Source organism: Rana temporaria, chromosome 1 (assembly GCF_905171775.1).
Source record: "Rana temporaria chromosome 1, aRanTem1.1, whole genome shotgun sequence".
NCBI lineage: Eukaryota > Metazoa > Chordata > Amphibia > Anura > Ranidae > Rana > Rana temporaria.
Genome location: NC_053489.1, coordinates 443,378,745 through 443,404,026, shown reverse-complemented (window position 1 = coordinate 443,404,026; position 25,282 = coordinate 443,378,745). Strand labels below are relative to the sequence as shown.

At 42.2% G+C, this 25,282-nt stretch overlaps 1 protein-coding gene across 2 annotated transcripts in view; it reads right to left on the bottom strand.

The window, feature by feature from the left end:
• Nucleotides 1–6,246: 6,246 nt before the first annotated feature.
• SHROOM3 (shroom family member 3) overlaps nucleotides 6,247–25,282 on the bottom strand; it is a 272,583-nt gene continuing 253,547 nt past the window's right edge. For both annotated transcript variants that reach the window (XM_040326816.1, XM_040326823.1), the window contains 4 exons: nucleotides 21,579–22,088; nucleotides 19,097–19,241; nucleotides 10,440–10,712; nucleotides 6,247–6,841 (listed from right to left, as the gene is read on the bottom strand). In XM_040326816.1, coding sequence (XP_040182750.1) covers nucleotides 6,494–6,841; nucleotides 10,440–10,712; nucleotides 19,097–19,241; nucleotides 21,579–22,088 — 1,276 coding nt within the window. In that variant the 3' untranslated portion in view covers nucleotides 6,247–6,493. The remainder of the gene's footprint in view (nucleotides 6,842–10,439; nucleotides 10,713–19,096; nucleotides 19,242–21,578; nucleotides 22,089–25,282) is intronic.

Here is a 25,282-nt window from a genome sequence, read left to right as displayed (position 1 = left end):
TAAAACATTTAGTGATCACATCGCAACTTGGGTGCTAGTTTCTCATATTCCAATGCATTTCGAGATATTATCTTCTTCAAGGGAACTGGTCGTTTGTGGAGGAACGTTTCACTTAACAGGATCCACAGATACCAATCTTTATAAATGTAGGGGTGTAGAATCACTGATATCCCACTTAGGATAGGACATGGAATGGATAAAAAGTGCAGCAGATTGAGAAAAGTTTACTCCTAACTTTTTAAATAATTGAATGGTTCAAGAAAGGGATCTCCCTTTCAGATGGATCTTGAGAGTCAGATATAATAGGTGACGGTTTACAGGGAGTTATATTAAAAAATTATGCTGCCAAAAGGTAAATGTATGCATGCATGCAGACAACTTTCCCCAGATGGACAAGGATTTGCTTTGCCTTAGTTCAGCTTTAAAGTAAACCCATGTTTTTTGTATGTAGAGCAAAACAACAGGTATACTTTATTGGTGACCATTACAGCTGCTCATATTTCATGTTACTTTTGCTTCTCTGCCACCCCTATCCGATTGCAAGTGAGAAATCTATTTTCCTATTCCCATGGGACTGCGTTAGGTGTTTGAGCAGCCTATCACCAAGCACCAGAATTGTAATGTAGGGAGATGCAGAGGTGGATCTTTAATTAGGCAAATTAGGCGGTCACCTAAGGCTTTGCACTTACAGGGGCTTCTCGGCCCTAACTTATCCAATGTATTACCCCAGTTTTGAGGGACAGGGGACCTTAATGCTGCTGTGTTCAGGCAGCGTTAAGAGCCCTGACTCAGGAGCGGGGCTGCCAGTGTCCCTAACAACCAGTGAATATCGGTGACACCACCCCTTGTGACATAAATGACCCAGTCAATAATGTCACAAGGGGGCTGGTTCACCAGGTGAAATCACTGGGTGGCCTCCCGCTCCTTAGTTATTAAAGAGCAGGACCTGGGGGACTTCCAGATTACGATAAGCCCCCCCGCCCGCAGACCCCCACAACCACTGGCCAGGGTTGTGGGGAAGAGGCTCTTGTCCTTGAATTATTTTTCACATCATGGGCGAGAGTGGGGCCCCATGTCAAGTTTTGCCTTAGGCCTCACAAAGCCTAGAGCCGCCTCTGGGGAGATGGGGAGTGAGTCACATGCTCTATCATACCCAGAGGTATTTCTCTTCCCCTGCATTCCAGCAGAGCAGTGGGGGAGAGAATAAGAGGTAATTATAAGTAGTTGCAAGGGTTGAAAATCAAGGGTAGCTGTTACTTTGACTGCATGGCCAAAGCACAGGTCCACTTTGAAGGACCGGAGCCAAAATCCGATCCAAGGAGAACAATACCATCAAACAGTGGCATTCCTCTCACTTCTTGTCCTGGTGACGGTAATTTCTGGCACTGGAGGATAGAGAAAACTCAACAGGAAGAGAGCAATAAACTCTATTTGCACAGTGGGGACAATTTAGAATCTGAGTCATGTTTTTATTGCGCTCTAGTCTACGTAGCAAAAGGTGAGTTGAAAAAAAAAACTTTAAAGGGGACACAGATAGTAAAACACGTTATAACATTTCCCACGTTCTAAAACAGTGGCCAGAGGACCACTTTAAATAAGTTTGATGGAAGGATCAACCTGTAATGTATAGTTCAGGTGATATACTATATTTTATACTTGGTGCTGCATTTACTAGATAATCTTGTTTGGTCATTGTGGCATAGCTGTAGTGCCTTTGAAACTCAGAAGAAAACAAGACCACATAGACCTTGTAACCAACTAAACCAACCGTGCTGCTGCTAGAGAGCCTGAAAACACACATAGGTGATACTGCTGGAGATGTACAGCCGTGGCCAAATGTTTTGAGAATGACACAAATATTCATTTTCACAAAGTCTGCTGCCTCAGTTTTTATGATGGCAAATTTTGTATACTCTAGAATGTTCAGAAGAGTGATCATATGAATTGCAATTAATTGCAAAGTCCCTCTTTGCCATGAAAATTAACTTAGTCCCATAAAAAACATTTCCACTGCATTTGTGAAGAAGTCCGCAAGTGGTAAGTGAGACATTGTCAATCTTCCCCCTCATTTCTACCAGTGAGATTTACCTTCAAGATGGATTTTGAATAATTGAAGACCCTGTAATGATATTAACCTGGATCCCCTTATTATTCATGGACTCTACCTTTGCAGATATGCCGGGGCAGCACAAAGCCTGAGTTAGGATTAGGGATGTAGAAAGAAATATTGTTCTTGCATTTGGACTTTGTAATATGTTGCACTTATCCGAGTTGTTTCCGGCTTTCCACCAGGTTTGAAGTTGCTAAAGGGGTGTAATGCAAGTAGCTGGCACCTTTCCACAATTCAGGTCACTAACGTACTTTGGGGCTTGAAGACATCGGTATAGGAGTTAATGCAAGTGGTTACCTAGGGTGACGGAAGTCTACCATACAGCCTGTCATTAAGTGTGTTCCTGAGAGAGGTGGGACAGCCTTTTCTAGAAAGGGAGCTGTTGTGGACACTCTCTCCATGAGCAGTCCATCTCTCACAGCAATGGGAGCAGATTTCTGGGGTCCTTCGGTGGCTCCACCCCGCATCATATAACCCCCTAGGAGAAGCGCTCTCCCAGGTGGTTACCTTACGGGTGCGCTCCCGAGTCCAGCATTCGGCGTCCATAGATGCCGTATGTAGGACTCAGCCTGGCCCCCCAGCGCCCGCTTCATTGGATTTGATTGACAGAAGTTGGAGCCAATGGCTGCGCTGCTATCAATCCATCCGATCAAGAGCCAAGAAACCCAGGCAGAGGAAGAGCACATCTCCACAGTGGGAAATTCCAGGGCCCAGTAAAGTAAAATGGGGGGCTGGGGGGCCGGTCACTAGAAGAAGTTTTTTCCACCTTAATGCATAGGATGCATTAAGGTGAAAAAGAAAAAACAAGGGTTTACAACCCCTTTAAGTTGTTCAATTTGCTCTGCTCATATTGGGAACTCAATCAATCTGCTGGTGGTCAGAAATGCCAATTCCCTTTTCAGATGTCTGTCTTCAGGCTATACACACCAGCCTTTAGAGTTAATTTTTCTATAGCTATAAAAGTCTTGTTTTGGGGCATTGCTTCATAGGCGCCTCCTCACAGTCAACTACTGACAATCGGGAGATGGTAGAACGGGTTTTGGTTGATGTCAGAACTGTGTAATTGACGTTAATCACAGTGCCCAGTGGTCAAGAGCCCCTCCTATCTGCCTTGGGCGCCACAGCCCATTTAAACCATTTATTCACCTTGTCCTACCAACAACTAGTGCAATATCCTACCTAAATAAATACAGATTGAATAGATTTTTGCAGGTCCACACACTTTGTAGCTATTTGTATATTTTAAAAAGGTTTGTAAAGATATGTGGCCAGGTACGCATGTGTCCAGTTGCAATTTGTTAGTGTTATTTTGCTTTTCAGATAGTCCTGTAGCATGCTATAAATCCCTGGATTAAAAAAAAATGATTACAGAAAAATGTTATAAACTGGATTCCAACATTTTTTTTATTGTCAATATTTGTGTTTTGTTATTGCCTGAAATCAGAATTCAAATATGGTGCTGCATTTGTGTCTGCATAAGGAAAACAGAAATACATACAACAAAGTGGACAATTGAGAAGTGACACACAGTATATCTTTGCTGAGCAAAGTGTCTCCTTTAAAAGGACATGTTTCAAACAAGCAAAGCAAACCCCCCCCCCCCCCCCCGTTATTTTTGAGCCAGAGACCAATGTAAGGCATTTAGGAAAATTGTCCAACAAGCAACAATAAAACGTAATGTCATCCATTGATGTCATTTTCTAAGACGCCATACAAAATGGCAGCTACAGACGACAATACCATTTTTAAAATTGGTACTTATAAAACATTTTTCCAAAAATGCACTTCATATGTGTTAGGCATGGTTTGAACGTTAAAGGCTGGCATGTATTTTGATTAAATCCGTCACAAACCTTAGCAATTCAGAATGAACATAAAAGAAATTGTAAACACCGGTGATGAAAACTACATGCCAAGACAACCAGCAGATCCAGAGACCCAAACTACCGAAACTGTGTAAAATTTTAAAGTATAACCAAAGGCAAAGTTTAGTTTTAGTTTTATATAGAGCGATGAGGGGTAAGAGCCACTTGAATTTTTTTATTTTTTAATTGCTGTCTATGTCCCCAATAGGGAGATTCCTTCTCTCTAATTGTGCTGATCTCCAATGTCACTGAGAATGGAAGTGAGGGTAAAATCTAATTTTTGAGTTGCCATCAGAACAGGAATGAAGAGGGAATCTTTCATTAAAGACCTTGATGGGTTTTACTTCTTCTTTATCTCCCTGCAAAGGTAAAGCATAATGGGCTACTATGCATCGCATAGTAGCCCAATATGTGTCACTTGCCTGAAACCAAAGCCTGCAATGTCACCACTGTCCCCACTAGCAGCGAACATCCATCTTCACCCCTCTTCCTTCTGGGGCCGTAAACTCTGGCTCTGTTACTGGCCGGAGATCTGCCCTTTCTAAAGTGTGCCTGAGCCGTAACAACGACGCATGCGCCCTAGAAATCAGCACACGACTTTCTTGTAAATATCTCCTAAACTGTGGAGGTTTAGGAGATATTTCCAACACCTACAGGTAAGCCTTAATATAGGCTTACCTGTAGGTAAAAGTGGTTGTACAGGGTGTACAACCACTTTAAGGACACATGTTCCCATTACAACTGTCTAAGAGGGGATTTCCCACAAATTGAAAAGATATTCTCTCACATCCTAATGAGTCTACTGGACAGAAAGTGAAAGTAAATCTCCCTAATAGGATGCAGATGAAAAAAATGTACTGCAGTTTTAACCCTCCTTGACTATATGCAAAATGAAAAAAATAAATAAAATGTTGGCTTTAGAATATACTTTAATGCCTTGTACACACGATCGGACTTTCCGAGAAAAAAAGTCAGACAGGTTTTTTTCCTCGGAAAGTCCGGCCGTGTGTAGCCTCCATCTGACTTTTTTTGTCGGAGGTCCGACGGACCTTAGATAGAGAACCTGTTCTCTATCTTTCTGTCGGACTTCCAATGGACTCACTTTTGCACGGTCAAAAGTCCGACCGTGTGTACAAGGCATAAAGAAGATTTACAGCCAAAGCTTGTTTGGCTGTACTTCTCCTGTGGATCACCGGAGTGCAGTTCGTTCTGCACTCGTGTGACCAGTTTTCAGTAGACGGCAGGCTGAAGCCTGATGTCGGCTGACATCACAGAGCAGCTCGGGATCCACCCACATGCCTGGACCAGCATCCAGCTCAGCCTCTCAGCGAGAAAGTAAATCTCCCTAATACCGTCCCCTCCACAGCCCAGCTCTCCAGTGAGGGAGGAGGGGTCAGAGCAGAGAACGGTGACTGCCAGTCTCCAGCTCTCTGCTAGGGGAGCCCTGGGAACCAAGCGATCGGAGGTGTTTGATTGCTCAGTTCTCAGTGTTCAAACCAGTGGGTGACAGGTGCAGCACCGTAGCGATGCTGCATCCACCTAGGTAAGTACGATTCAACAAAAAAAAATCCACATACATCTCTTTTAAACCTTTCCTATATGGGGAAAGGTTTAAGGGAGGGCAGAACCCCATCCTGCCTCCTAGACCCTATTGTTGGCCCTTTAATATATTCTGTGGCTTTACTGATCAATAGCGAGCGTGGGTAAGTAGTAGGGCATGAGGACAAGCTCAACTTCTAAAGTAAAAGTAAAATTTCGTACATAACTTCAGCTGTCTATATCTTAGGATCTATTGACATGCTTTTTGAAGACAATCTCTGCCCCTGCACTGCTTCATCAAATACTCTGATTGCAATTCCAAGGTTTGTGAAAGCAAAATTTGTTTTTGTTTTTTACCTTTTTTTCATTGGCACAAGCTTTACAGACATTTTGACTTCATAAGCACAGAAAAAATGTCAGCCACAAAATTCCCTACATTGTTCTTCTTTATATGGTACATCTGTCAATCCAAAAGGGTCGAGTTTATGTAAACTTAAAATGAAAATAAAGTAAGTATTTTACTTACTGGGCACCACTGAATTAGTTAATTTTCATTACAACATGAAAAGGCAATCTCTACAGCAGAATAAAGGTTAGCCTATATACAAAACTTACATAAATGAATTACAAAAAAAGGAGTTTTATAAATAGAAAAGCAGAGTCAATAAGGCATAAATCCCCCATAGCTACAGGCTTGAAGTCTCACAGTGTGGACACAAGAATAATGTATTGTCTTCTTGCTCCATTACATGTGGTTTGCATGGATTCTCACTGTTCCTAGGAGCACCTAGTACTGTACGAGCGAGGCAGTGGAATAACACATCCAGTCATCCCTTCACCACCAATGAAGTGCCATCCAGAATTTTCCTTACTTGACACCTCTTTGATTTATAGCCATAATTACTGTGGTTGTAACACAATTTAATTTGAATGACTATCTAGTTAATGTATACATCTGCCTGAGTTGCTGAGAAGAACATTAAAGTGAAGTGGTCAATGGTGGAAGCATCTTTACATTCCCCGAAGAAGACACACCTTCTTCTTTCAAAGGCACTTTTCTGTTGTCCATGAAATCTCTAGGTAAACTTTCTAATAGGCAATCCAGTTGCTCCTGACCAAGTTTAATTTTATCGTCCACCTCTCTCTGTTCAATAAGAAGCGCTGACTTCATTTTCACAAAATGCTGGTAGTCCTGAAACTGGTTCCCGGTGAGGTAGTTTCCCAAAATATCCGTCACCAACTTTTCTCTGCGATCAAGGTTCTCCTTGAGTTCTCGGGCGTCTTCATGTTGACCACAGAGCTGCTTTTTCTTTTCATTCCAGGTGGTCTGCAACAACATATCAAGCACATGATTGGTCAAACAGTAATCAAATTAGTCAAACTGTACATAGTATACTTTAATATTATTACTATTATAATACAGGAGCCAAGTGGTTAGTGGCTATGCCAGTTTGTATAGCGCTTTGCAACATGAGGACAGACGGTACAATCACAATGAAATTCAATACAGGAAGCATGAAAGGGTCCTACTCGTTAGAGCTTACAATCTAGGAACAACAGATCACCTACAGATTAAACCGATATTAAAGTCTCGTTTTTTTTTTGTTATACTTTCTGTACCTGCTCTGTGCAGTGGTTTTGCACAGAGCAGTCTGGATCCTTCTCTTCTTGGGTCCCACCTGCCGGGTGCCCCCACAACAAGCGGCTTACTCTGGGTGCACACAAGCAGGCGTATTTCCAACCAGTGGCTCTGTGGGTCCGTTCGCACACAGAGCCACGTGTTGGCACCGCCCCTCCATCTCCTGATTGGCATACTGGCTGTGATTGGCAGCTGCTGTCAAAAGCCAATCAGGAGTACGAGTCCCCTGGAGAGGAAAGGCTTTTGCGGACATCGCTGGATCGAGAAGGGGCTCAGGTAAGTATGAGAGGGGGCTGGGGGGGGGGCTGCTGCACACAGAGGGGCAGATCCACGTACCTGCGCGTAAGAATCCGCCGGGCGCAGCGTATCTAAGATACACTACGCCGCCGCAACTTTTTTTTTTTCCGAATCCTCAACGAATTCGCGCCGTAAGTTACGGCGGCGTAGTGTATCTTTGGCGGCGTAAGGCCGCGGAATTCAAATAAATGTAATGGGGGCGTGTTTTATGTAAATACGTCGTGACCCGACGTAAACAATGTTTTTTTTAAAATGCGCCGTCCGTGGGGGTATTCCAGTGCGCATGCTCGAAATTAACCCGGAAAAAGCCAATGCTTCCGACGGTGATGTCATTCTACGCAAATCCCTATTCGCGAACGACTTACGCAAACAACGTAAAAATTTCAAATTTCTACGTGGGAAGGACGGCCATACTTAACATTGAGTACGTCTCATAACAGTAGCTTTAACTATACGCCGGAAAAAGCTGAACGAAAACGGCGAAAAAAAATGCGCCGGCCGGACGTACGTTCGTGGATCGCCGTAAATAGCTCATTTGCATACTCGACGCGGAATTCGACGGTAACGCCACCTATCGGCCACCGAAATATTGCACCTTAAGATCCGAGGGCGTACTAAGACGTACGCCTGTCGGATCCCTCCGAGATGCCGTTGTATCTTGTTTTGTAGATACAAAACAAAGATACGACGCAGGAATTTTTAAATTACACCGGCGTATCAATAGATACGCCGGCGTAATCCTTTTGTGGATCTGCCCCAGAAGGTTTTTTACCTTCATGCATAAAATGAAGAATGCCTTTACAATCACTTTGATGCTATATGTATTGAGGGCTTATTCACATTTTATCTGTTTGTAGTAGAATGTAGCTGCATGCAGACATCCTTTAATTGATACGCATTGGTTCACCATCACAGTCTAGTTTCACAGGTATGAGTGCACAGTCCCTGATGCACAGTCTGTGCACCCGGGGCCGTGCACCTGTTCACACCAGATGCAAAAAGTCTGCAAAACAGGCTATTACCAGCACAGCTCCAATGCATGGACAAAGAAAAATGTCCTGTTTTTAACCACTTGAACTCCGAAGGATTTTACCCCATTCATGACCAGGCCATTTTTGCTATTCGGCACTGTGATATTTTAACTGATAATTGTGTGGTCATACAACGTAACATATAAATGGAATTTATATATTTTTTTCACAGAAATAGAGCTTTCTTTTGGTGGTAGTTGATCACCACTTTTTTTTTATGTTGTGCGATATAAACAAAAAAAGAACAAACATTTTGAATAAATAAAACAATATTTTTTACTTTCTGCTATAAAACATATCCCCCCTAAAAAAAAAATTTAAATCACATTTCTTCATAAATTTTGGACAAAATGTTTTCTGTCACAAATCCAAATAAGCTTATATTGATTGGTTTGCGTGCAAGTAATCTAGGGTATATACTGTATACTGTAATTTTTATTAAAAATTGTAATACTACTTATGGCGATGATCAGTGACTTACAATGGGATTGTGATAGCACGGCAAACAATCTGACACTAACTGTCACTGACATCACCAGTGACATTAATACAGTGATCAGTATGTAGCACCCTTTACCTCCGGTAGGATGTGCTAGAGGTAGTTGTTTTGTTTTTCCAGCCAGTGCAGGTAAATTTAGGCAGGCCTAGCAGTGAGCTAGGCCAGTTTTTTTGTTGTGGTTTGAGAGTAGTAGTAGGTGGTTGACATCTCTCTGGTACCTCCTCTGTTTCTAGAAGGTTCTGGAAAAGAGGCAGGGCAGCGGATTGGAGTGGCATGGAGTATATCTGGGAGCCCTGACCAATCCCCAACTAGGATTGGCAGGCCCTGCTGGGGAGGAGTTGTTCAGGTGGAAGAACTAGAGATGGAGTGTTAGGCTGTCGTGGCCTGGCAGGGAGCCCCTTTTCTGGGGGGTCACTATGGGCCTGGAGCTCGGGAGCTGGGTAGGAACCCCTTCATACAACGCTATATCAGGGTGTCCTGAACAGGAGCAGGAAGAGGATAGCGGGGAGCATTGCTGGGAAAGTCACTAGGAGGGATCCATTCCCTTTTTCCCATCCAAGTTAAATCTCCTCAATAAAAACAACAAAAAACAAGCTGATGGACTGTTCATTGTCTGGCAATGTGTGACTGGAAGTGAATGCCTGGCTGAGCAGGGTGACAGGTGAAACGACTACACTCAGCGACCTCACCGGGGGACTGTTACAATACTATACACTGTCACTGTACAAATGACACTGGCTGGCAAGGGGATAAATTCCAGGGCGCTCAAGTGGCTAAATGTGTGCCTGTGTACAATGTGCTGCTTTTACTAGATCTCTCAGTTTCTCATCCCTGCGTTTCGCTACCAAAAACTCATGAGTGGTACATACAGAAAATGTGTATACTCTAAGGCCTCGTACACACGATAGGTTAAACAGAGGATAGCGATCTGATGGACCGTTTTCATTGGTCCAAACCGATCGTGTGTGGGCTCCATAGGTTATTTAACCATCGGTTAAAAAAAAGCCAACTTGCTTTAAATTTAACCGATGGATTCCTAACCGATGGGAAAAAACGATCGTTAGTAGGCACAACCATCGGTTAAAAATCCACGCATGCTCAGAATCAAGTCGACGCATGCTTGGAAGCATTGAACTTAGTTTTTTTCAGCACGTCGTTGTGTTTTACGTCACCGCGTTCTGACACGATCGTTTTTTTAACCGATGGTGTGTAGGCACGACTGACCATCAGTCAGCTTCATCGGTTAACCGATGAAAACGGTCCATCGGTCCGTTCTCATTGGATGGACTGATCGTGTGTACGCGGCATAAGAAAGATGGATTCTGATAGAAAAAGGAGCTGAAGGAAAGAAGTAGATGATGAAAAACAGTTGAGCTGTAGGAGAGATAAGAAGATAACTGAGATAGAATACAACAAACAGGCATTTATAATTGAAATAAATTAAAAAAGATGAACGTACCCGTTCTTCAGTATTGGCATCTTCACCCAAGGTGCTTAGTACGTTTTCCACTTTGGCCAAGCGCCCTGACAGTGAGAGCAGAAGGTTCACCACCTTATCCAAATCTCCAATGAACATTTTATACTTGTCAAACTCATTGGGCTTGCAGAGTTCCTCGATCAATGCCTCCACCTGCTCACCAAGACTGTTGTTGACCTTTATATCAACTATAAGACTGTCCTTGGCACCCTTCAAGATCTCAAGTTTACGGATAAGATTGGCAATTAATTCCACCTGCAGATATGAGAACATATGTCTGATGAATTTCCAGTTACCATATCCTAAGATATACAGTATATCTACTTACCGTATATTCCTAACACATGTTTTATGTAAAATCTGGTTTTCTCTTGTATTAAACATGTTAACTAAAGCAATAAACAGAGGCAGTTTGGACATAGATAGCAATAAAATCACGACAGAAGTCCGAACTCTTCCACATTCTATCCAAAACTGCTTGTACATGGATCTGGAATTCCCTGCTGTTATCTTATACCCATAGAGGGCCAGATTCTCGTACATCCTGCGGCAGCGTCGCGTAAGCTATTTACACTACGCCGCCACAACTTACAGGAGCAACTTGCTCTGTAATTTGCGGCGGCGTAGTGTAAATGGCCCGGCGTATGGCCGCGTAATTCAAAGGGGGCGGCTAGTATTCAAATTAAGCGCGCCCCCGCGCCGATTGAACTGCGCATGCGCCGGGCTGAAAAATAGCCCAGTGCGCATGCTCCAGCTCACGACGGAAAACGTCAATGACGCCGACGTGAGCGTCATTGACGTAAAGTCGTTTTCAAGAACGACTTAGGAAAACGACGTAACCGACGGAAAAAGCCGACGCGGACCCGACGCCATACTTAACATGGCATACGGCGGACTGGCGTAAGGTTACCCCTCATATAGCAGGGGTAACCTTACGCTTACGGAAACGACGTACGCGACGAATACGCGACGCAAATTCGTTCTGGAATCGGCGTATCAGGCTCATTTGTATAGTCAAATGAGACCTGAACGTAAACGCCACCTAGCGGTCAGCGTTGTATTGCATTTAGGATCCGACGGTGTAAGTGACTTACACCAGTCAGATCCTAGCCTAATTCCGGCGTATCTTGTTTTGTGAATACAAAACAATGATACGCCGGCGGGAATTTCGAATTACACCAGTGTATCAGTAGATACACCGGCGTAACTCTTTTGAGAATCTGGCCCAGAGTGTCTTAGGAAGAGGTGCATTTTCCCAGGTAATAGGCAGTTACAGCTTCACTAACTATGATTATTTGTACAGATTAGGGTAGGTCTGAGAACCAAGCACTTCATAACCAATAATTAGAAAGCTAAAATATTCTCAGATGACAATACACAAAAAAACAGGTCCAGTCAAGCAAAATTCTGTTAAAAATGAAACCTTCCTTGGAACAAAGATATAAAGACATAGTTGTATGATATGGAAGATTAAAAACAACAAGTGAATCCCACAAATTACAATGCAAACATGATTTATTATGATGATGTAATCCCTTTAAAAAGGTTAATTTACAGAGCTGTAACTTTAAAGTGCATTAGCCTCGCAGTCCTGTTTTGAAATCACACCAAGGACATTTTCTTTGTTTATTTGTGTGGGTACTTTGTTGGTGCTTTGGTGACCTTCCACAATCCAACAACATAATAGTAGGTATATTACGTATATGCAGGGCTTTTTTTCAGGGGGAACTTGGGGGAACTCAGTTCCACCACCTCTGGCTCAGACCCTTCGGTGCCTGCTCACCACAATCACTTGTTTCTGTGTTTACAAGTGACCTCTCTGCAGTCTGTGTGTAACCCCCCCCCCCCCCCCCCAACTCTGCACTCTCTATGTAATGCAATCCTGGTATTTAATGCCCCTTTAAGACCCTTCTACTGTTTGTGAAATCTGAACGAGATCGTGGTTGAGTTCCTGCACCTATTTTCTGAGAAAAAAAGCTCTGCGTATATGTCTAAAATTGTCCTTAGTATACATATGTATGACTGTATGAAGACTGATTACTTATTTTGTAAAGCTCTGCCTTGTGCATCATATTGTTATTAAATAAAAATGAATGCTAAAATTCATTATTGGAGGCAGTATGCAGCCTACTTTATATAATTCCTCCACCATGTTTCACAGTACTTACCTAAAATAAGTAAATACTGGTTTTGGGTTAATTTAATTTTAGTTTTTTTTTTACTCTTTTCTATCCTGTATTTTTATTGTGTGTGTGTACAATATTTGTTTTACAAATAAACTTTTAAATGCATGGCAAAGGATTCCTAGAGCATTATATGTAAGCTAAAGAGTCTCTGAGGAAAAATTTGGAAAGAGCCCTCAATCACTGGGATGAGACATTGAGCTGTTTAAAGTGCTTGTAAAGGCAGATATTTTTTTTTACTTACTGCATTCTAAAAAAAAACCTTCTACATGCAGCTCCCCCTGCAGACTCCCAAAATACATACATGAGGCCGATTTTAATCCAGCGAAGTGCAAGACAGTTGAGACTTTCTTGGCTCTCTCACTCCTCAGTGGCTTAGATACGGCAGCCCAAGCCATTGGCTCCTCCTGCTGTCAATCTGAGCCAGTGAGGAGGAAGTGGTGGGCAGGGTGGGGCTGAGCTCTGTGTGTCTTAGGAGCAAGCACGCATGAGTGCCCCCATAGCAAGCAATGTGCTATGGGGGCACTCGGCAGGAGGGGGAAGTCGATCCAGGAGTACTGGTGGGGGATGCAGGAAATGAAGGATCGGGGCTGCTCTGTGCAAAACCATTGCATAGAGCAGATAAGTACTGTATAACACGTTTTTTATTTTAATAAAATAAAAAAGAAGCTTTACAATCACTAAGCAACAGGTTTATTTTGTCAAAGTAAAGAGCTACCCTTTACAATATGAAATGGAGCCTAAAGCAAGAAAGATTCTGAACCTGTCACTGGTGAAACAGGACAGAAGACCTAGAGGTAAGTCTGCCATAATGTGCAAATATGCAAGTGAACTTCTGCATTGAGTTCTGTTTTAATATAATATGCAGTATATACACATATATACAATATATTTTCTTATTTGTCCTGACCATGAAAAAGAAATTACATACAAAATCACCGAATATAAAGTAAACATCATTTTATAGCCGTGTCTTAAGAGCCTCGTGTACTCTGCTTCTGATGTCCTCTGAAAATATATTTTGATTGGGTGATATTTCACATTAAAAGTGATTATGTGAACTACATGATATTAACCCCTTCCATACAGGGCATTTTCACCCCCTTCCTGCCCAGACCAAATTTTAGTTTTCAGCACTGTTGCACTTTGAATGACAATTGCGCGGTCATGCAACACTGTACCCAAACTAAATCTTTATGTTTTTTCCCCCCACAAATAGAGCTTTCGTTTTGTGGTATTTGATCATCTCTGCGGTTTTTATTTTTTGCGCTATAAACAAAAGAAGAGCGACAATTTAAAAAAAAAAAACACTATTTTTAATTTTTGATTTAATAAATACCACATTTTTTTTTAAAAAAAAACGTTTTTTTCCCTCAGTTTAGACCAATACTTATTCTTCTACATATTTTTGGTAAAAAAATTGCAAGAAGCGTATATTGATTGGTTTGCGCAAAAGTTATAGTGTCTACAAAATAGGGGATAGATTTCTGGCATTTGTATTTATTTTTATTTTTTTACTAGTAATGGCGGCGATCTGCGATTTTTATTGTGACCATGACATTGCGGCGGACACATCGGACACTTTTGACACGTTTTTGGGACCATTCATATTTATACTGCAATTAGTGCTATAAAACTGCACTGATTACTGTGTAAATGTGACTGGCAGGGAATGTGTTAACACTAGGGGGCGCTGAAGGGGTTAATATGTTCCCTAAAGTGTGTTCTAACTGTAGGGAGAGGGGGACTCACAAGGGGAGGAGACCAATGTATGTTCCTCTGTACTGGGAACACACATCGGTCTCCTCACCTCTGACAGGAGGTGGATCTGTGTGTTTACACACACAGATCCACACTTCTGCCGTGATCACCGGCAATCGCGGGTGCCCGGCGGACATCGCGTCCGCCGGACACGCGCGTGTGTGCCCTAGATTGCCGGGAAGAAAGGACATCATATGACGTCCACCCGGATCAAGGGGGGTTCCTGCCAGAGTCATTTTATAATGGCCCGGTAAGGAAGGGGTTAAAGGATAAGTTCACCTTTGTAAAAAATAAAAATAAATGCACATCTTTTTGCAGGTAAAAAAATGTGCACTTAATAATTTTTTTACTAGGAGCCTGCAAAGCATTGCACTGCAAACACCAGATTGTGGGTGCAATGATGGACTCCTGCAGACTGTCTGTGTAAGCTGTCTGCTCGTACCTCTTAGGCCTCGTACACACGACGGGACATGTCCGATGAAAACGGTCCACGGACCGTTTCCTTCGGACATGCATGCTGGGAGCTTTTGGTCTGATGTGTGTACACACCATCAGACCAAATACCCCGCGGACAGAAAACGCGGTAACGTGGCAGCGACGATGACGCGGCGACGTGCGTGAACCAGGAAGTTCAATGCTTCCACGCATGCGTCGAATCACTTCGACGCATGCGGGGGATTTCGGTCCGATGGTTAGGTGTACTAACCATCGGACATGTCCGACGGACAGGTTTCCACCGGACAAGTTTCTTAGCATGCTAAGAAACTTTTGTCCGCTGGAAACCTGTCCGCTAGGCCGTACACACGATCGGACATGTCCGCGGAAACTGGTCCACGGACCAGTTTCAGCGGACAAGTCAGGCCGTGTGTACGCGGCCTTACAGACAGGCAAATACACACCTACAGGAAGCATCAATGAACTACCTAGAGAGCTCAACAACACCCTGGTATTTCATTGAGAACTACAGGCTGACAGCCACAAAGGCTGTTAGTACTTGTAGTTCATTCATTCACAGAACTCTGTGAACGAGTGACGCGGCCATGTGGATGGAGCCCCGCACAGGCAATTTTTTTTTTTTTTTTTTTGCGTGATAGCGATTTTGGGGAGAAGATCCCTGGCTTGCTGTCACTAGAGGTGATGGGTCAAGGAGCAGCTGCAGCAATGGGAACATGCAATATTCCCAAAGGTGAACTTATCCTTTAAAGCTTTGCACTTTTATTTTCGCATCAGATTACATTTAGGATCTATTCTTATAGACTACGTCTATGTAGATACTTTTTAAATAGTTCACAAAAACTTTCTTTCCAATGTATGAAAGCGCTGTTTCCTCTGCCATGTCTCTAAATAATCTGCACAAATTGGACTCTCATATTTCTAAAATGGTATTACATAAGTGTAATGGATTTGTGATGCTATAAAGTAGCTAGCTGCCAGCAAGGTCTGGCGCAGCGCTCTTATGCTATGTCCTATTTACATGATGAAAAGGCTTCACATCATAACTGTGAGGTCTGAAGCCTCGCCACAGAAAAAATGTAAATCAACCTCTGCCTCTTCACGCTTACAGAGTCTCCATGATTATTCTCTGTCATATTCTTTCCATGCAATGGGCAGCAGATTTGACCTACAAACTTGTTTTCTTTTCATTAATCAGTATTGCTGTAATTCCAAAACACCAGCAGGCATGACGCTATTGTGCAGACACAAAAGTGGTCATTGATTGCCCAAGTAAGCCCTCCACTATCTACCCTCCATAATGACTGTGCTAATGTCTCTTCGTGCCCCGCACAAGGAAGAATGCCAGTGTAATTAACAGCATGGCACTAATCACTTAGATCACTTTCTTCTGTTCCCAGGGACATGTGGCTCCCCTGGCTTTTGAATCAAATGGTAATACTTGGGCAGAACATATCATCCTTCCAAAGTACAATTTGTCTGTATCTTCCTAAAATATAATGACCTCAGTTAAAAAGTTGGACTGTTTGTTATCGTTCATATTTTTTATAATCATATGCAATAATAATAATACGTAACCTACCTTCTCCTACCCAGTGGACTGGCTAGCTAAGGCTAACCAGTCTACTAAGTATACTAAGATATAACAAAATCAAACATTATAGCCACACACGGCACACAAAGACCAGGAAGGAAAATAAAGAATTTTCTGGCTCAAAGTCCGTAAATAAAAGGAAAAGTGTTACTGCGCTGATCTAATAATCCAGAGAAATCAATCTCTGGGAGTGTGAACTGTGAACTAATTTAGTGCACAATCAACCATATATAACATATACCATATCAGGAACTAAATGTACCCAGTGTTCTATGTGGATAAACTTCTGTGGACCAATTAATCTTAATACAAACAATATATATAAAAATATAAATGTGTTATACGAGTATGTGACCCAAAAAAATAATTAATTAAGCGGCCTGCACATCAATGTGCCATAGTGCTCCTATGAAGGAAAAAATGGCTGCTCATGCTACTCTAAGCTGACCAATAGTGAAGACAGAAAATGAAATATAAAATATAAAATAAATCAGAACATTCAAAAACGACAGCAAAACCAATAACAAAGAAAAAACTTCCAAATGTGAAATGCACCAGTTGCACTGAAAAGAGTCCAATGACAGACAGTCTTGCTTTTACACAACAGATTCCAATGGAAAAAAGGTTCAATGCTGGTAATGCTGTATATAAAAATGTGCAACTGTCTCTTCCACCTGACAAAGATGTGCCACCATCACCAATGGTTAAACTCAACACTCACCAGACCCCAGATAATAAAAGGCCCCAAAGTGGTGTCTTTTCTTTGTCCATCAGTGGGTGTTGCCTCCTTCTCCCTTTACAAGATATCCTTAAGTCCTCAAAAACAAGGGGCTCATCATGGTGTAGTATATTAAAACTTATTTATTATAAAGATAAAAAAGGTACACTTACAAGAACGAGTGCCGCGTAAGTGCAAATATGCGCCGTCGTATCTGTGCGCCGGACCCACAAACTAAGATACACCTAAAAACAGGCTTCAACCCGCCAACTTAACTTTCCTACGCCGGCGTAGCGTGGGCGCACATTTAGGCTGGACGCATGTGGCGCTCCCATTGTTTAGCCATTCAAATATGCAAATGAGGGAAATACGGCGATTCACGAACGTAAGGGTGACCGACGCAGGCTACGCGATGTGCGAGTAAGTTGTACGTCCGGCATAAAGTTAAGCCTCATAAAGCAGGTGTAACCTAGCAGCAGACATGCAAAGGTCTGCACCAGGGAACTCAAGCCGGCGTATTTTACGTTGTTTACGTTGGTCGTGTGTCTGGCTGGGCGTAGGTTACGTTCACGCCATAGGCAGTGATCCGGCGTAGTTTAGGCAGTTGTTCCGATGTGGTTTTGAGCATGCGCAGAGGGATGCGTCCACATCCTGGTGCATGCGCAGTTGGTGATACATATCTGTCTGTCGCTCGGCCCATCATTTGCATGGGGTCACGCCTCATTTGCATGGCTCACACCCACTTCCACCTACGCCGACTTACGCCTTCGAAAACCCAGCGCAGTTTTGGGCGCAGTGGCTTTGTGAATTCCATGCTTGCCTCTCTGCGCTGCGTAGCGTATTTTATTTGCGCTACGGCGGCGTAATGTGCGCCCGCTCTCTGTGAATCTGGGCCAAACTGTCTAAATTTCGAATGTCTATGGCCAACCTTACATTTCCTACCCACATGCCAGGAAGACATAAACCTATCAAGACCTGGTCTTTAATCACAAGGTGGGGTAGAATTGTTCTCAAAAAAGATAGGAAAACACTATTAAAATGATGTTCAAATGAGAAGCTTCTGATGTAAAGACACATTACTTGACTCCTATACAACTTATTTATAGGACAGTGAATTGTTGAACAGGTTTAGCTTCAGTGGCATGATTTGGGAAATGGCTTATTCCATTAAGCACCTTCACACATGCTTTGCTTTGTTATGACATTTCTTTAAAGGCTCACATTCATGAATGAATAAACAATATGCTCTCTTCATTCTTGGTCGTCTCTGTATTTAGCATTCTGGTACCTACTACAACACTCAAGGTATATCCCATTCATTACTATGTCTGGAGACTATGACACTTTGTAATGGGTAAATTGTATCTGACAAATCAGATCTGAAACAAAATCCAAAAGGGTGTGGTCAATTTAAGAGCCAACGGTAATTTACCACACTGTGATCGGGGCAATAAGTCCTCTAAAGTTACACAGAACGTGGAAATTAAATTATTTCGGGAAATATAAACTGCTAAATACCTTTTCTCATCAACAGTATATAACAGTCTTATGACTTCTAACAGTGCCAGGTTAAAGCTTGTAGGAGGAGTTTTCATTCTCCCCTGACCCTCTGTCTGGACAGTGCTGATTGGCCCTGTGCTGATCACATGCACTCTTCCAAGAAAAAAAAAAACCTCCCTAGCAATACACACCAAACTGAGCATGTGCAGCTTGCCCCCAAGGCTTTGCACTAGAAGCAGATAGATTGGGGACTGTGCAAGAAGGGGAGGATCAGAGAACAGTGTTTTCACACAATGCATAGGATTAACCCCTTAGGTTCCTCAATGAGCATAACAAGCATGTTTGACTGCATATACAGACTGATTTGACTGTTTGTGGGTTTTAGTAACACTTTAATGATTACCAGGTACAAGACTAAAACACAGCTTACCTTATTTTCATTTACATCATCTTTTCTGTCTGATTTTGTGTGCACTTCTGTGATTTTTCTCAGGAGTTCAGCCTTAGAAGCAGACATGGAGTAATGGATGGAGGAGCTTAATACATTCTCTATAGAGTTTTTCTTCTCCTCTCTCCTGTAACATTGCCAGAGAAAAACATTCAATATATGAGCCAATAAATATTTGTTTTAGACAAATTATAGCTCCATGCTATAATGACAATGCTATGCCACTAATAAAGTTTTATCCAAGCAGACATGGCACAGAACAGAGATGATATACCAAGAAAAATAACCCATAGCAACCAGACCTAAATTGTCTAAAAGAGTTAGTCCACTCCACACTTTATAATTCCTGTACGCTATATATCTGTATCCTACCACACAGAAAGAAGCATGCAATAGTTATAACTTGAAATAATTGGAAGTTATATATTGATATGGATTCCAAGAATGGATTGAACACGGTTTAATTATTTTCTAATAATAATATTCTTAGGGTTAAAAATATTGCTAATCCATTTGCAGTATAAAAAGCACACTTTTCTCGACCACATGGTGGCGCCATTATCACTCATTCTTATTATATTCTCATATACAGCACTGTATTTCTTCAGACATTTACTTTTTGGTGTCATCAGAGCTTTTTTTCTCAGAAAGTGGTGCAGGAACTCAACCACGACCCCGTTCAAATTTCACAAACAGTAGAAGGGTCTTAAAGGGGCATTAAACCAGGATTGCATTACATACAGAATGCAGAGTTCAGGGGGTTACACACAGAGTGCAGAGCTGTCACTTGTAAACACAGGAACCAGACTTCTGTGTTTACAAGTGATTGTGGTGAGCAGGCACCAAAGGGTCTGAGCCAGAGGTGGTGGAACTGAGTTCCCCCAAGTTCCCCCTGAAAAAAAGCCCTGGGTGTCATACAAGGTTTTGGGAACTTAGGGGCAGATTCACATAGAAATACATCGGCGCAGCGTATCAGAGATACACTACGCCGCTGTAACTTACTTTTGGCTGGTTCGAATCCTGGAAGAATTCGCACCGTAAGTTACGGCGGCGTAGTGTATCTCTGGCGGTGGAATTCAAATCGGCGATTAGGGGGCGTGTTTCATTTAAATGAAGCGCGTCCCCGCGCCGAATGAACTGCGCATTCTCCGTTTCTAAATTTCCCGCCGTGCATTGCGCGAAATGACGTCGCAAGGAAGTAATTTTTTAAACTAAGACGTGACTTACGTCCATCCCGATTCACGGACGACTTACGCAAAAAAAATAAAAAATTCAAATTTCGACGCGGGAACAACGGCCATACTTAACATGGCAAATCTAACTATACGCCGCAAAAAAGCAGCTTTAACTATACGCCGGAAAAAGCCGACTAGAGACGACGTAAGAGAATGCGACTGCCGCGCGTATGTTCGTGGATCGTCGGAAATAGGTAATTTGCATACCCGACGCGGAAAACGAATCCGAAAGGCGTACGAGGACATATACCTGTCGGATCTAACCCAGATTCCGTCGTATCTTGGCTTGAGGATTCAAACCAAAGATACGACGCGGGTAATTTGAAAGTACGCCGGCGTATCAGTAGATACGCCGGTATACTTGCTCTGTGGATCTGCCCCTTTGTTTTTATCTACCAACACCCCTTATCTGCATATGCAGTTTTTTAGTAAAGGTGAACTATGCCTTTAAAGTAGAACTCCATGCTAATGGTTAAATATGCAGGAATATATATATATAGGAAGTTCTTTACCTGCCAAAGAAAAGTGAAATAAAAATGTACAAATCTGTAGACATGTGCAGACTGGAATATTTCGTTTCGTTTTTTGTTTTCGTTTGGAAAATAAATTTATTTAGTTACTCCCGAAAATCGTTTGATTTATTTTGTTTTTCGTTGGGGAATAGCTTTCGTCCGAAAATCCAATAATACTTGGTTTCTGTCAAATGGTCAAAAGAATATTCGCCGGAACGTCGAATCTTTTTGGTTGTGTCGAATGGTCAAACGAATATTCGACGGAACGTCGAATCTTTACATCGAATCGTACATTTCCGTTCGAATATTCCGCCTACAAGAATTCTAATGTTGTATGACTAGTAATAATGTCGAATCTATTCTCTATAATGTCGAATCTATTTTCTCATAAATCGAAATCTAATGTTGAATCTATTATTTCTATAGTGTCAAATCTTTTCTCTATAATGTCTAATCTTTTCTCTATGATGTCGAATCTTTTCCCTATAATGTCGAATCTCTCTATATCGAATTTTTACCGCAACGAAAACGAAAATAACACATTTTTTATGTCGGATCTTTTGGTTTTCGTTTCTTGCACTTTCGTTATTGTTTGTTAAAACGATAACGAAAAAAACTGATTTTCGGACGAAAATGCATTCTAACGAAAACGAATGCACATGTCTACAAATCTGTAGAAAGAAAGGAGTATAAGAATATATTGGTAAAAACACTTACTTTCCATTGTGTGCTGATGACAAGTCATCTGACTTCATCTTGTCTTTGATCTGGCTTTTGCTTCTCTCTCTTAAAGCACTCGGGCGTCTCATAAACAGCTCCCCCATTAAATCCATAGTTGTTTTCATCTTACACTCTGGATCCAAAATGTCAGCCAGGGACTTGTCCTCTACTACAATCTCCTTGGCCAACTCCTGAGACTTGACATCCTCAGGAGACATTATACTTGTGCTGATTTGGTTATAGATGGGTTTGTATTCTGGGACAGTGCTTTCTGAAGGTTTAAGTGCTACATTGGAGGTTTCGTCATCCTGGGTTGGGGGGAGGTCTTGGGAGCTCTGACCGGTTCTTGCTGAACTTGTTGTGGACTGAGGTATCTCTGATGAAGACGAGGCACTAGCCTGAGGAAGTTCACTATCTCTTATAAGTGCGAGAGCAGTTGGCAGGCTCAAGACACTCTTTTCCGTAGTAGTCTCTATTTTTTCTGTGCTCTCCACAGTTTTGGGATATCTGCCATTAAAAGAGGAGTAAACAAAGACAACGTTATGAGATGCTGTGAAAATAAAGAATGCTTTTCTGAATTCATTAGAAGTTCTTCATTAAAAGAGAAGTTTGAGATGAAAAAAGAAAGCAAACAATTATAATCAACTAGGTTAATGCAGCATCGATCCGATACTGCATCTGTACCCACTGGCTCTGTAGTGAGAACTGAGCGATCAAACACTGTTGATTGCTCAGTTCTTCCCCTTCACTGTCAGTCACCACTCTCTGCTCCCCTCTCCAGCACTCACTGGAGCGATGGGCTGTGGAGGGGGAGGGAACAGCTGGCTCAGGCTCTCAGCAGAGGTGTTGGTCCAGGCATATGGGTAGATCCCGACCATATGGATGGTATCTTTCCTGAGCTTCAGCTGACAGTGGCCTTTAGCCCGCTGTCAGCTGAAAACTATTCACAGGAGTACAGAACGAACTGCATTCTTGTGATCCATAGTAGAAGTATGGTCAAAAAAGCTTTGACCACACTTCTTCTTTAAAGTGTATGTAAAGCCAAAAAAAATAAAAAACTTTTTAATTCATCTCTCCAACACATTTCTACAGGTTTCATCCCTTTAAAAATACTGCAAGTATAGAAAAATACCTCTTAATCTGCCAGAAATATAGTGAGATCCTAATTTCCTGTTTGGTCTGACAACTCTGCTTTTTCTACACAGAAATTCCAACCAGCATTATCAGCCCTGTCTGTGGGACACCAGAACTTCACTTATACTATACTCTACATGCATACATAGATTTTTTGCCTACATTAACCACTTCAGCCCCGGACCATATTGCTGGTCAATAACGGGCCACTTTTTGCGATTCGGCAATGCATCGCTTTAACTGACAATTGCCCGGTCTTTCGACGCGGCTCCCAAACAAAATTGGTGTCCTTTTTTTCCCACAAATAGAGCTTTCTTTTGGTGGTATTTGATCACCTCTGCGGTTTTTATTTTTTGTGCTATAAACAAAAATAGAGCGACAATTTGGAAAAAAAATGAATATTTTTTACTTTTTGCTGTAATAAATATTCCCAAAAATATATAAAAAATATATATAAAAAAAAACATATTTTTTCCTCAGTTTAGGCCGATACGTGCAATAAGCGTTTATTGATTGGTTTGCGCAAAAGTTATAGCGTCTACAAAATAGGGCATAGTTTTTTTTTTTATAAACTAAACGCATTATTTGATACAATCTATGCTGGTAACATTTTTTTTTTTTTTTTGCCTCACGGGCTGATATCAGCTCATGGCAACAAAGTCTAACCAACTCCTAACACTTGTAACAGGTATTATACTAATAAGGGGGGGGGGGGTGGAGAAGGAATAATCTGGGAAGAGGAGGGGGGCCTGTCACAGCTCCATAAGGATATGGTCACAGGGGATTCACGTTCAGAACATTCAAGAGCTAAGACTTTTGTATTTGTCAGATGAAGCAAAATGTGACCAACAGGCCCAAGTTCCAGAGAACCGGGAAGGGGTATCGTTAGCCTGGTGGATCAGTTCCTCCATCTCCATCGTCTTTTGAATATGCTTGAACCAATCCGTGATGTACGGAGGGTTGGAAGAAAGCCATTTGAGTGGTATACACATCCGGGCCGCATTCACCATGTGCATAGCCAAGGACGGAGAATAACCCTTTGGGAGCGACTGTGCATGGTGAAGGAGGAACTGAGTGGGTGTGAACTCCAAATCGAAAGTAGTGATTCGGGAGATATATTTGTGGACTTCCGTCCAATAAGGTTAGATTTTGGGGCAGGACCACCATATGTGGAGGAAGGAACCCGTCTCCAGATTGCATCTCCAGCACGTTTGTGAAAGTGTGGGGTTAATGCGGTGCATTTTAAGAGGGGTTTTGTACCACCTGGAAAGTATTTTGTAAGCATTCTCCTGTATCTGGACATTAATCGAGCCCTTATGGGCGAGCCTGTAAACGTCTTCCCATTCTGCATCTGTGAGATCAAGCGTGAGATCCCGTTCCCACTGTTGGTTAGCCCAGTGGACTTTCGCTGAGTGTGTAGAGAACAGAAGGTTGTAGATAATCGAGATGAGGTGCCTCTGTGGTTCTCTACTGGAGCATAGATTTTCAAATGAGGTGGTGTTTCTGGACCACTAGGGCATAGTTTTATGGCATTTTTATTAATATTTTTTTTTTACTAGTAATGGCGGCGATCAGCGATTTTTATCGATACTGCGACCTTATGGCGGACACTTCGGACACTTTTGAAACATTTTTGGGACCATTGGCATTTTTATAGCGATCAGTGCTATAAAAATGCATTGATTACTATAAAAATGCCACTGGCAGGGAAGGGGTTAACACTAGGGAGCGAGGAAGGGGTTAATTATGTTCCTTGTGTGTGTTCTAACTGAAGGGGGGGTGGGACTGACTAGGGGAAATGACAGATCGCTGTTCATACATTGTATGAACAGACGATAAGTAATTTCTCACCCTGACAGGACCGGGAGCTGTGTGTTTACACACACAGCTCCCGGTTCTTGCTCTCGCTCTATAATTAAGGGGATCAGCCAGTAGACCTGAGCACTGTCACAGAGGAGGACGTTACATGTTCTTTCATACCTAAAAGTACTGAGTGCAGAGAAGAAATAAGTGGCGTGGAAGCACTGATAAGGTGTTGCCCTTTGCAAAGACAGCGTTACTTTGTCCCTGCATGGGTAAGGTCATGGTTCCTCTTTTAGGCTGGGTTTACACTGCAGTACGGAGCAGCGCACAGCAGGAGTCCTGTGCGTCCTGTTTACCGTTTCAGGTCTGATTTCACTTCAAATTTTTGGCTGAATTCAGACCTAAAACGGACCAGAAAACGCAGGACTCCTGTCACTGTGCAATTGGCCCAGAGCCGCTCCAGGGAGAAGTGAAGCGGCTCAATAGTGAGCCGTCACATTCTCCTGATATACAAATTGGATGCAGAGAAACATAACCAATGCATTTGTATAGCATAGGGCATAATTAAACCCATACCAGGTGTATATTACTGTCTCTATCCCAGCTGGTTAGATTCACCCTCTATATACAGTGCCTTGCAAAAGTTCTTACCCTCTTGGCTTTTTACCTATTTTTTTACATTGCAGCCTTTAGTTCAATGTTTTTTTTATCTGAATTATATGTGATGGATCAGAACACAATAGTTTAAGACGGTGAATTAAAAT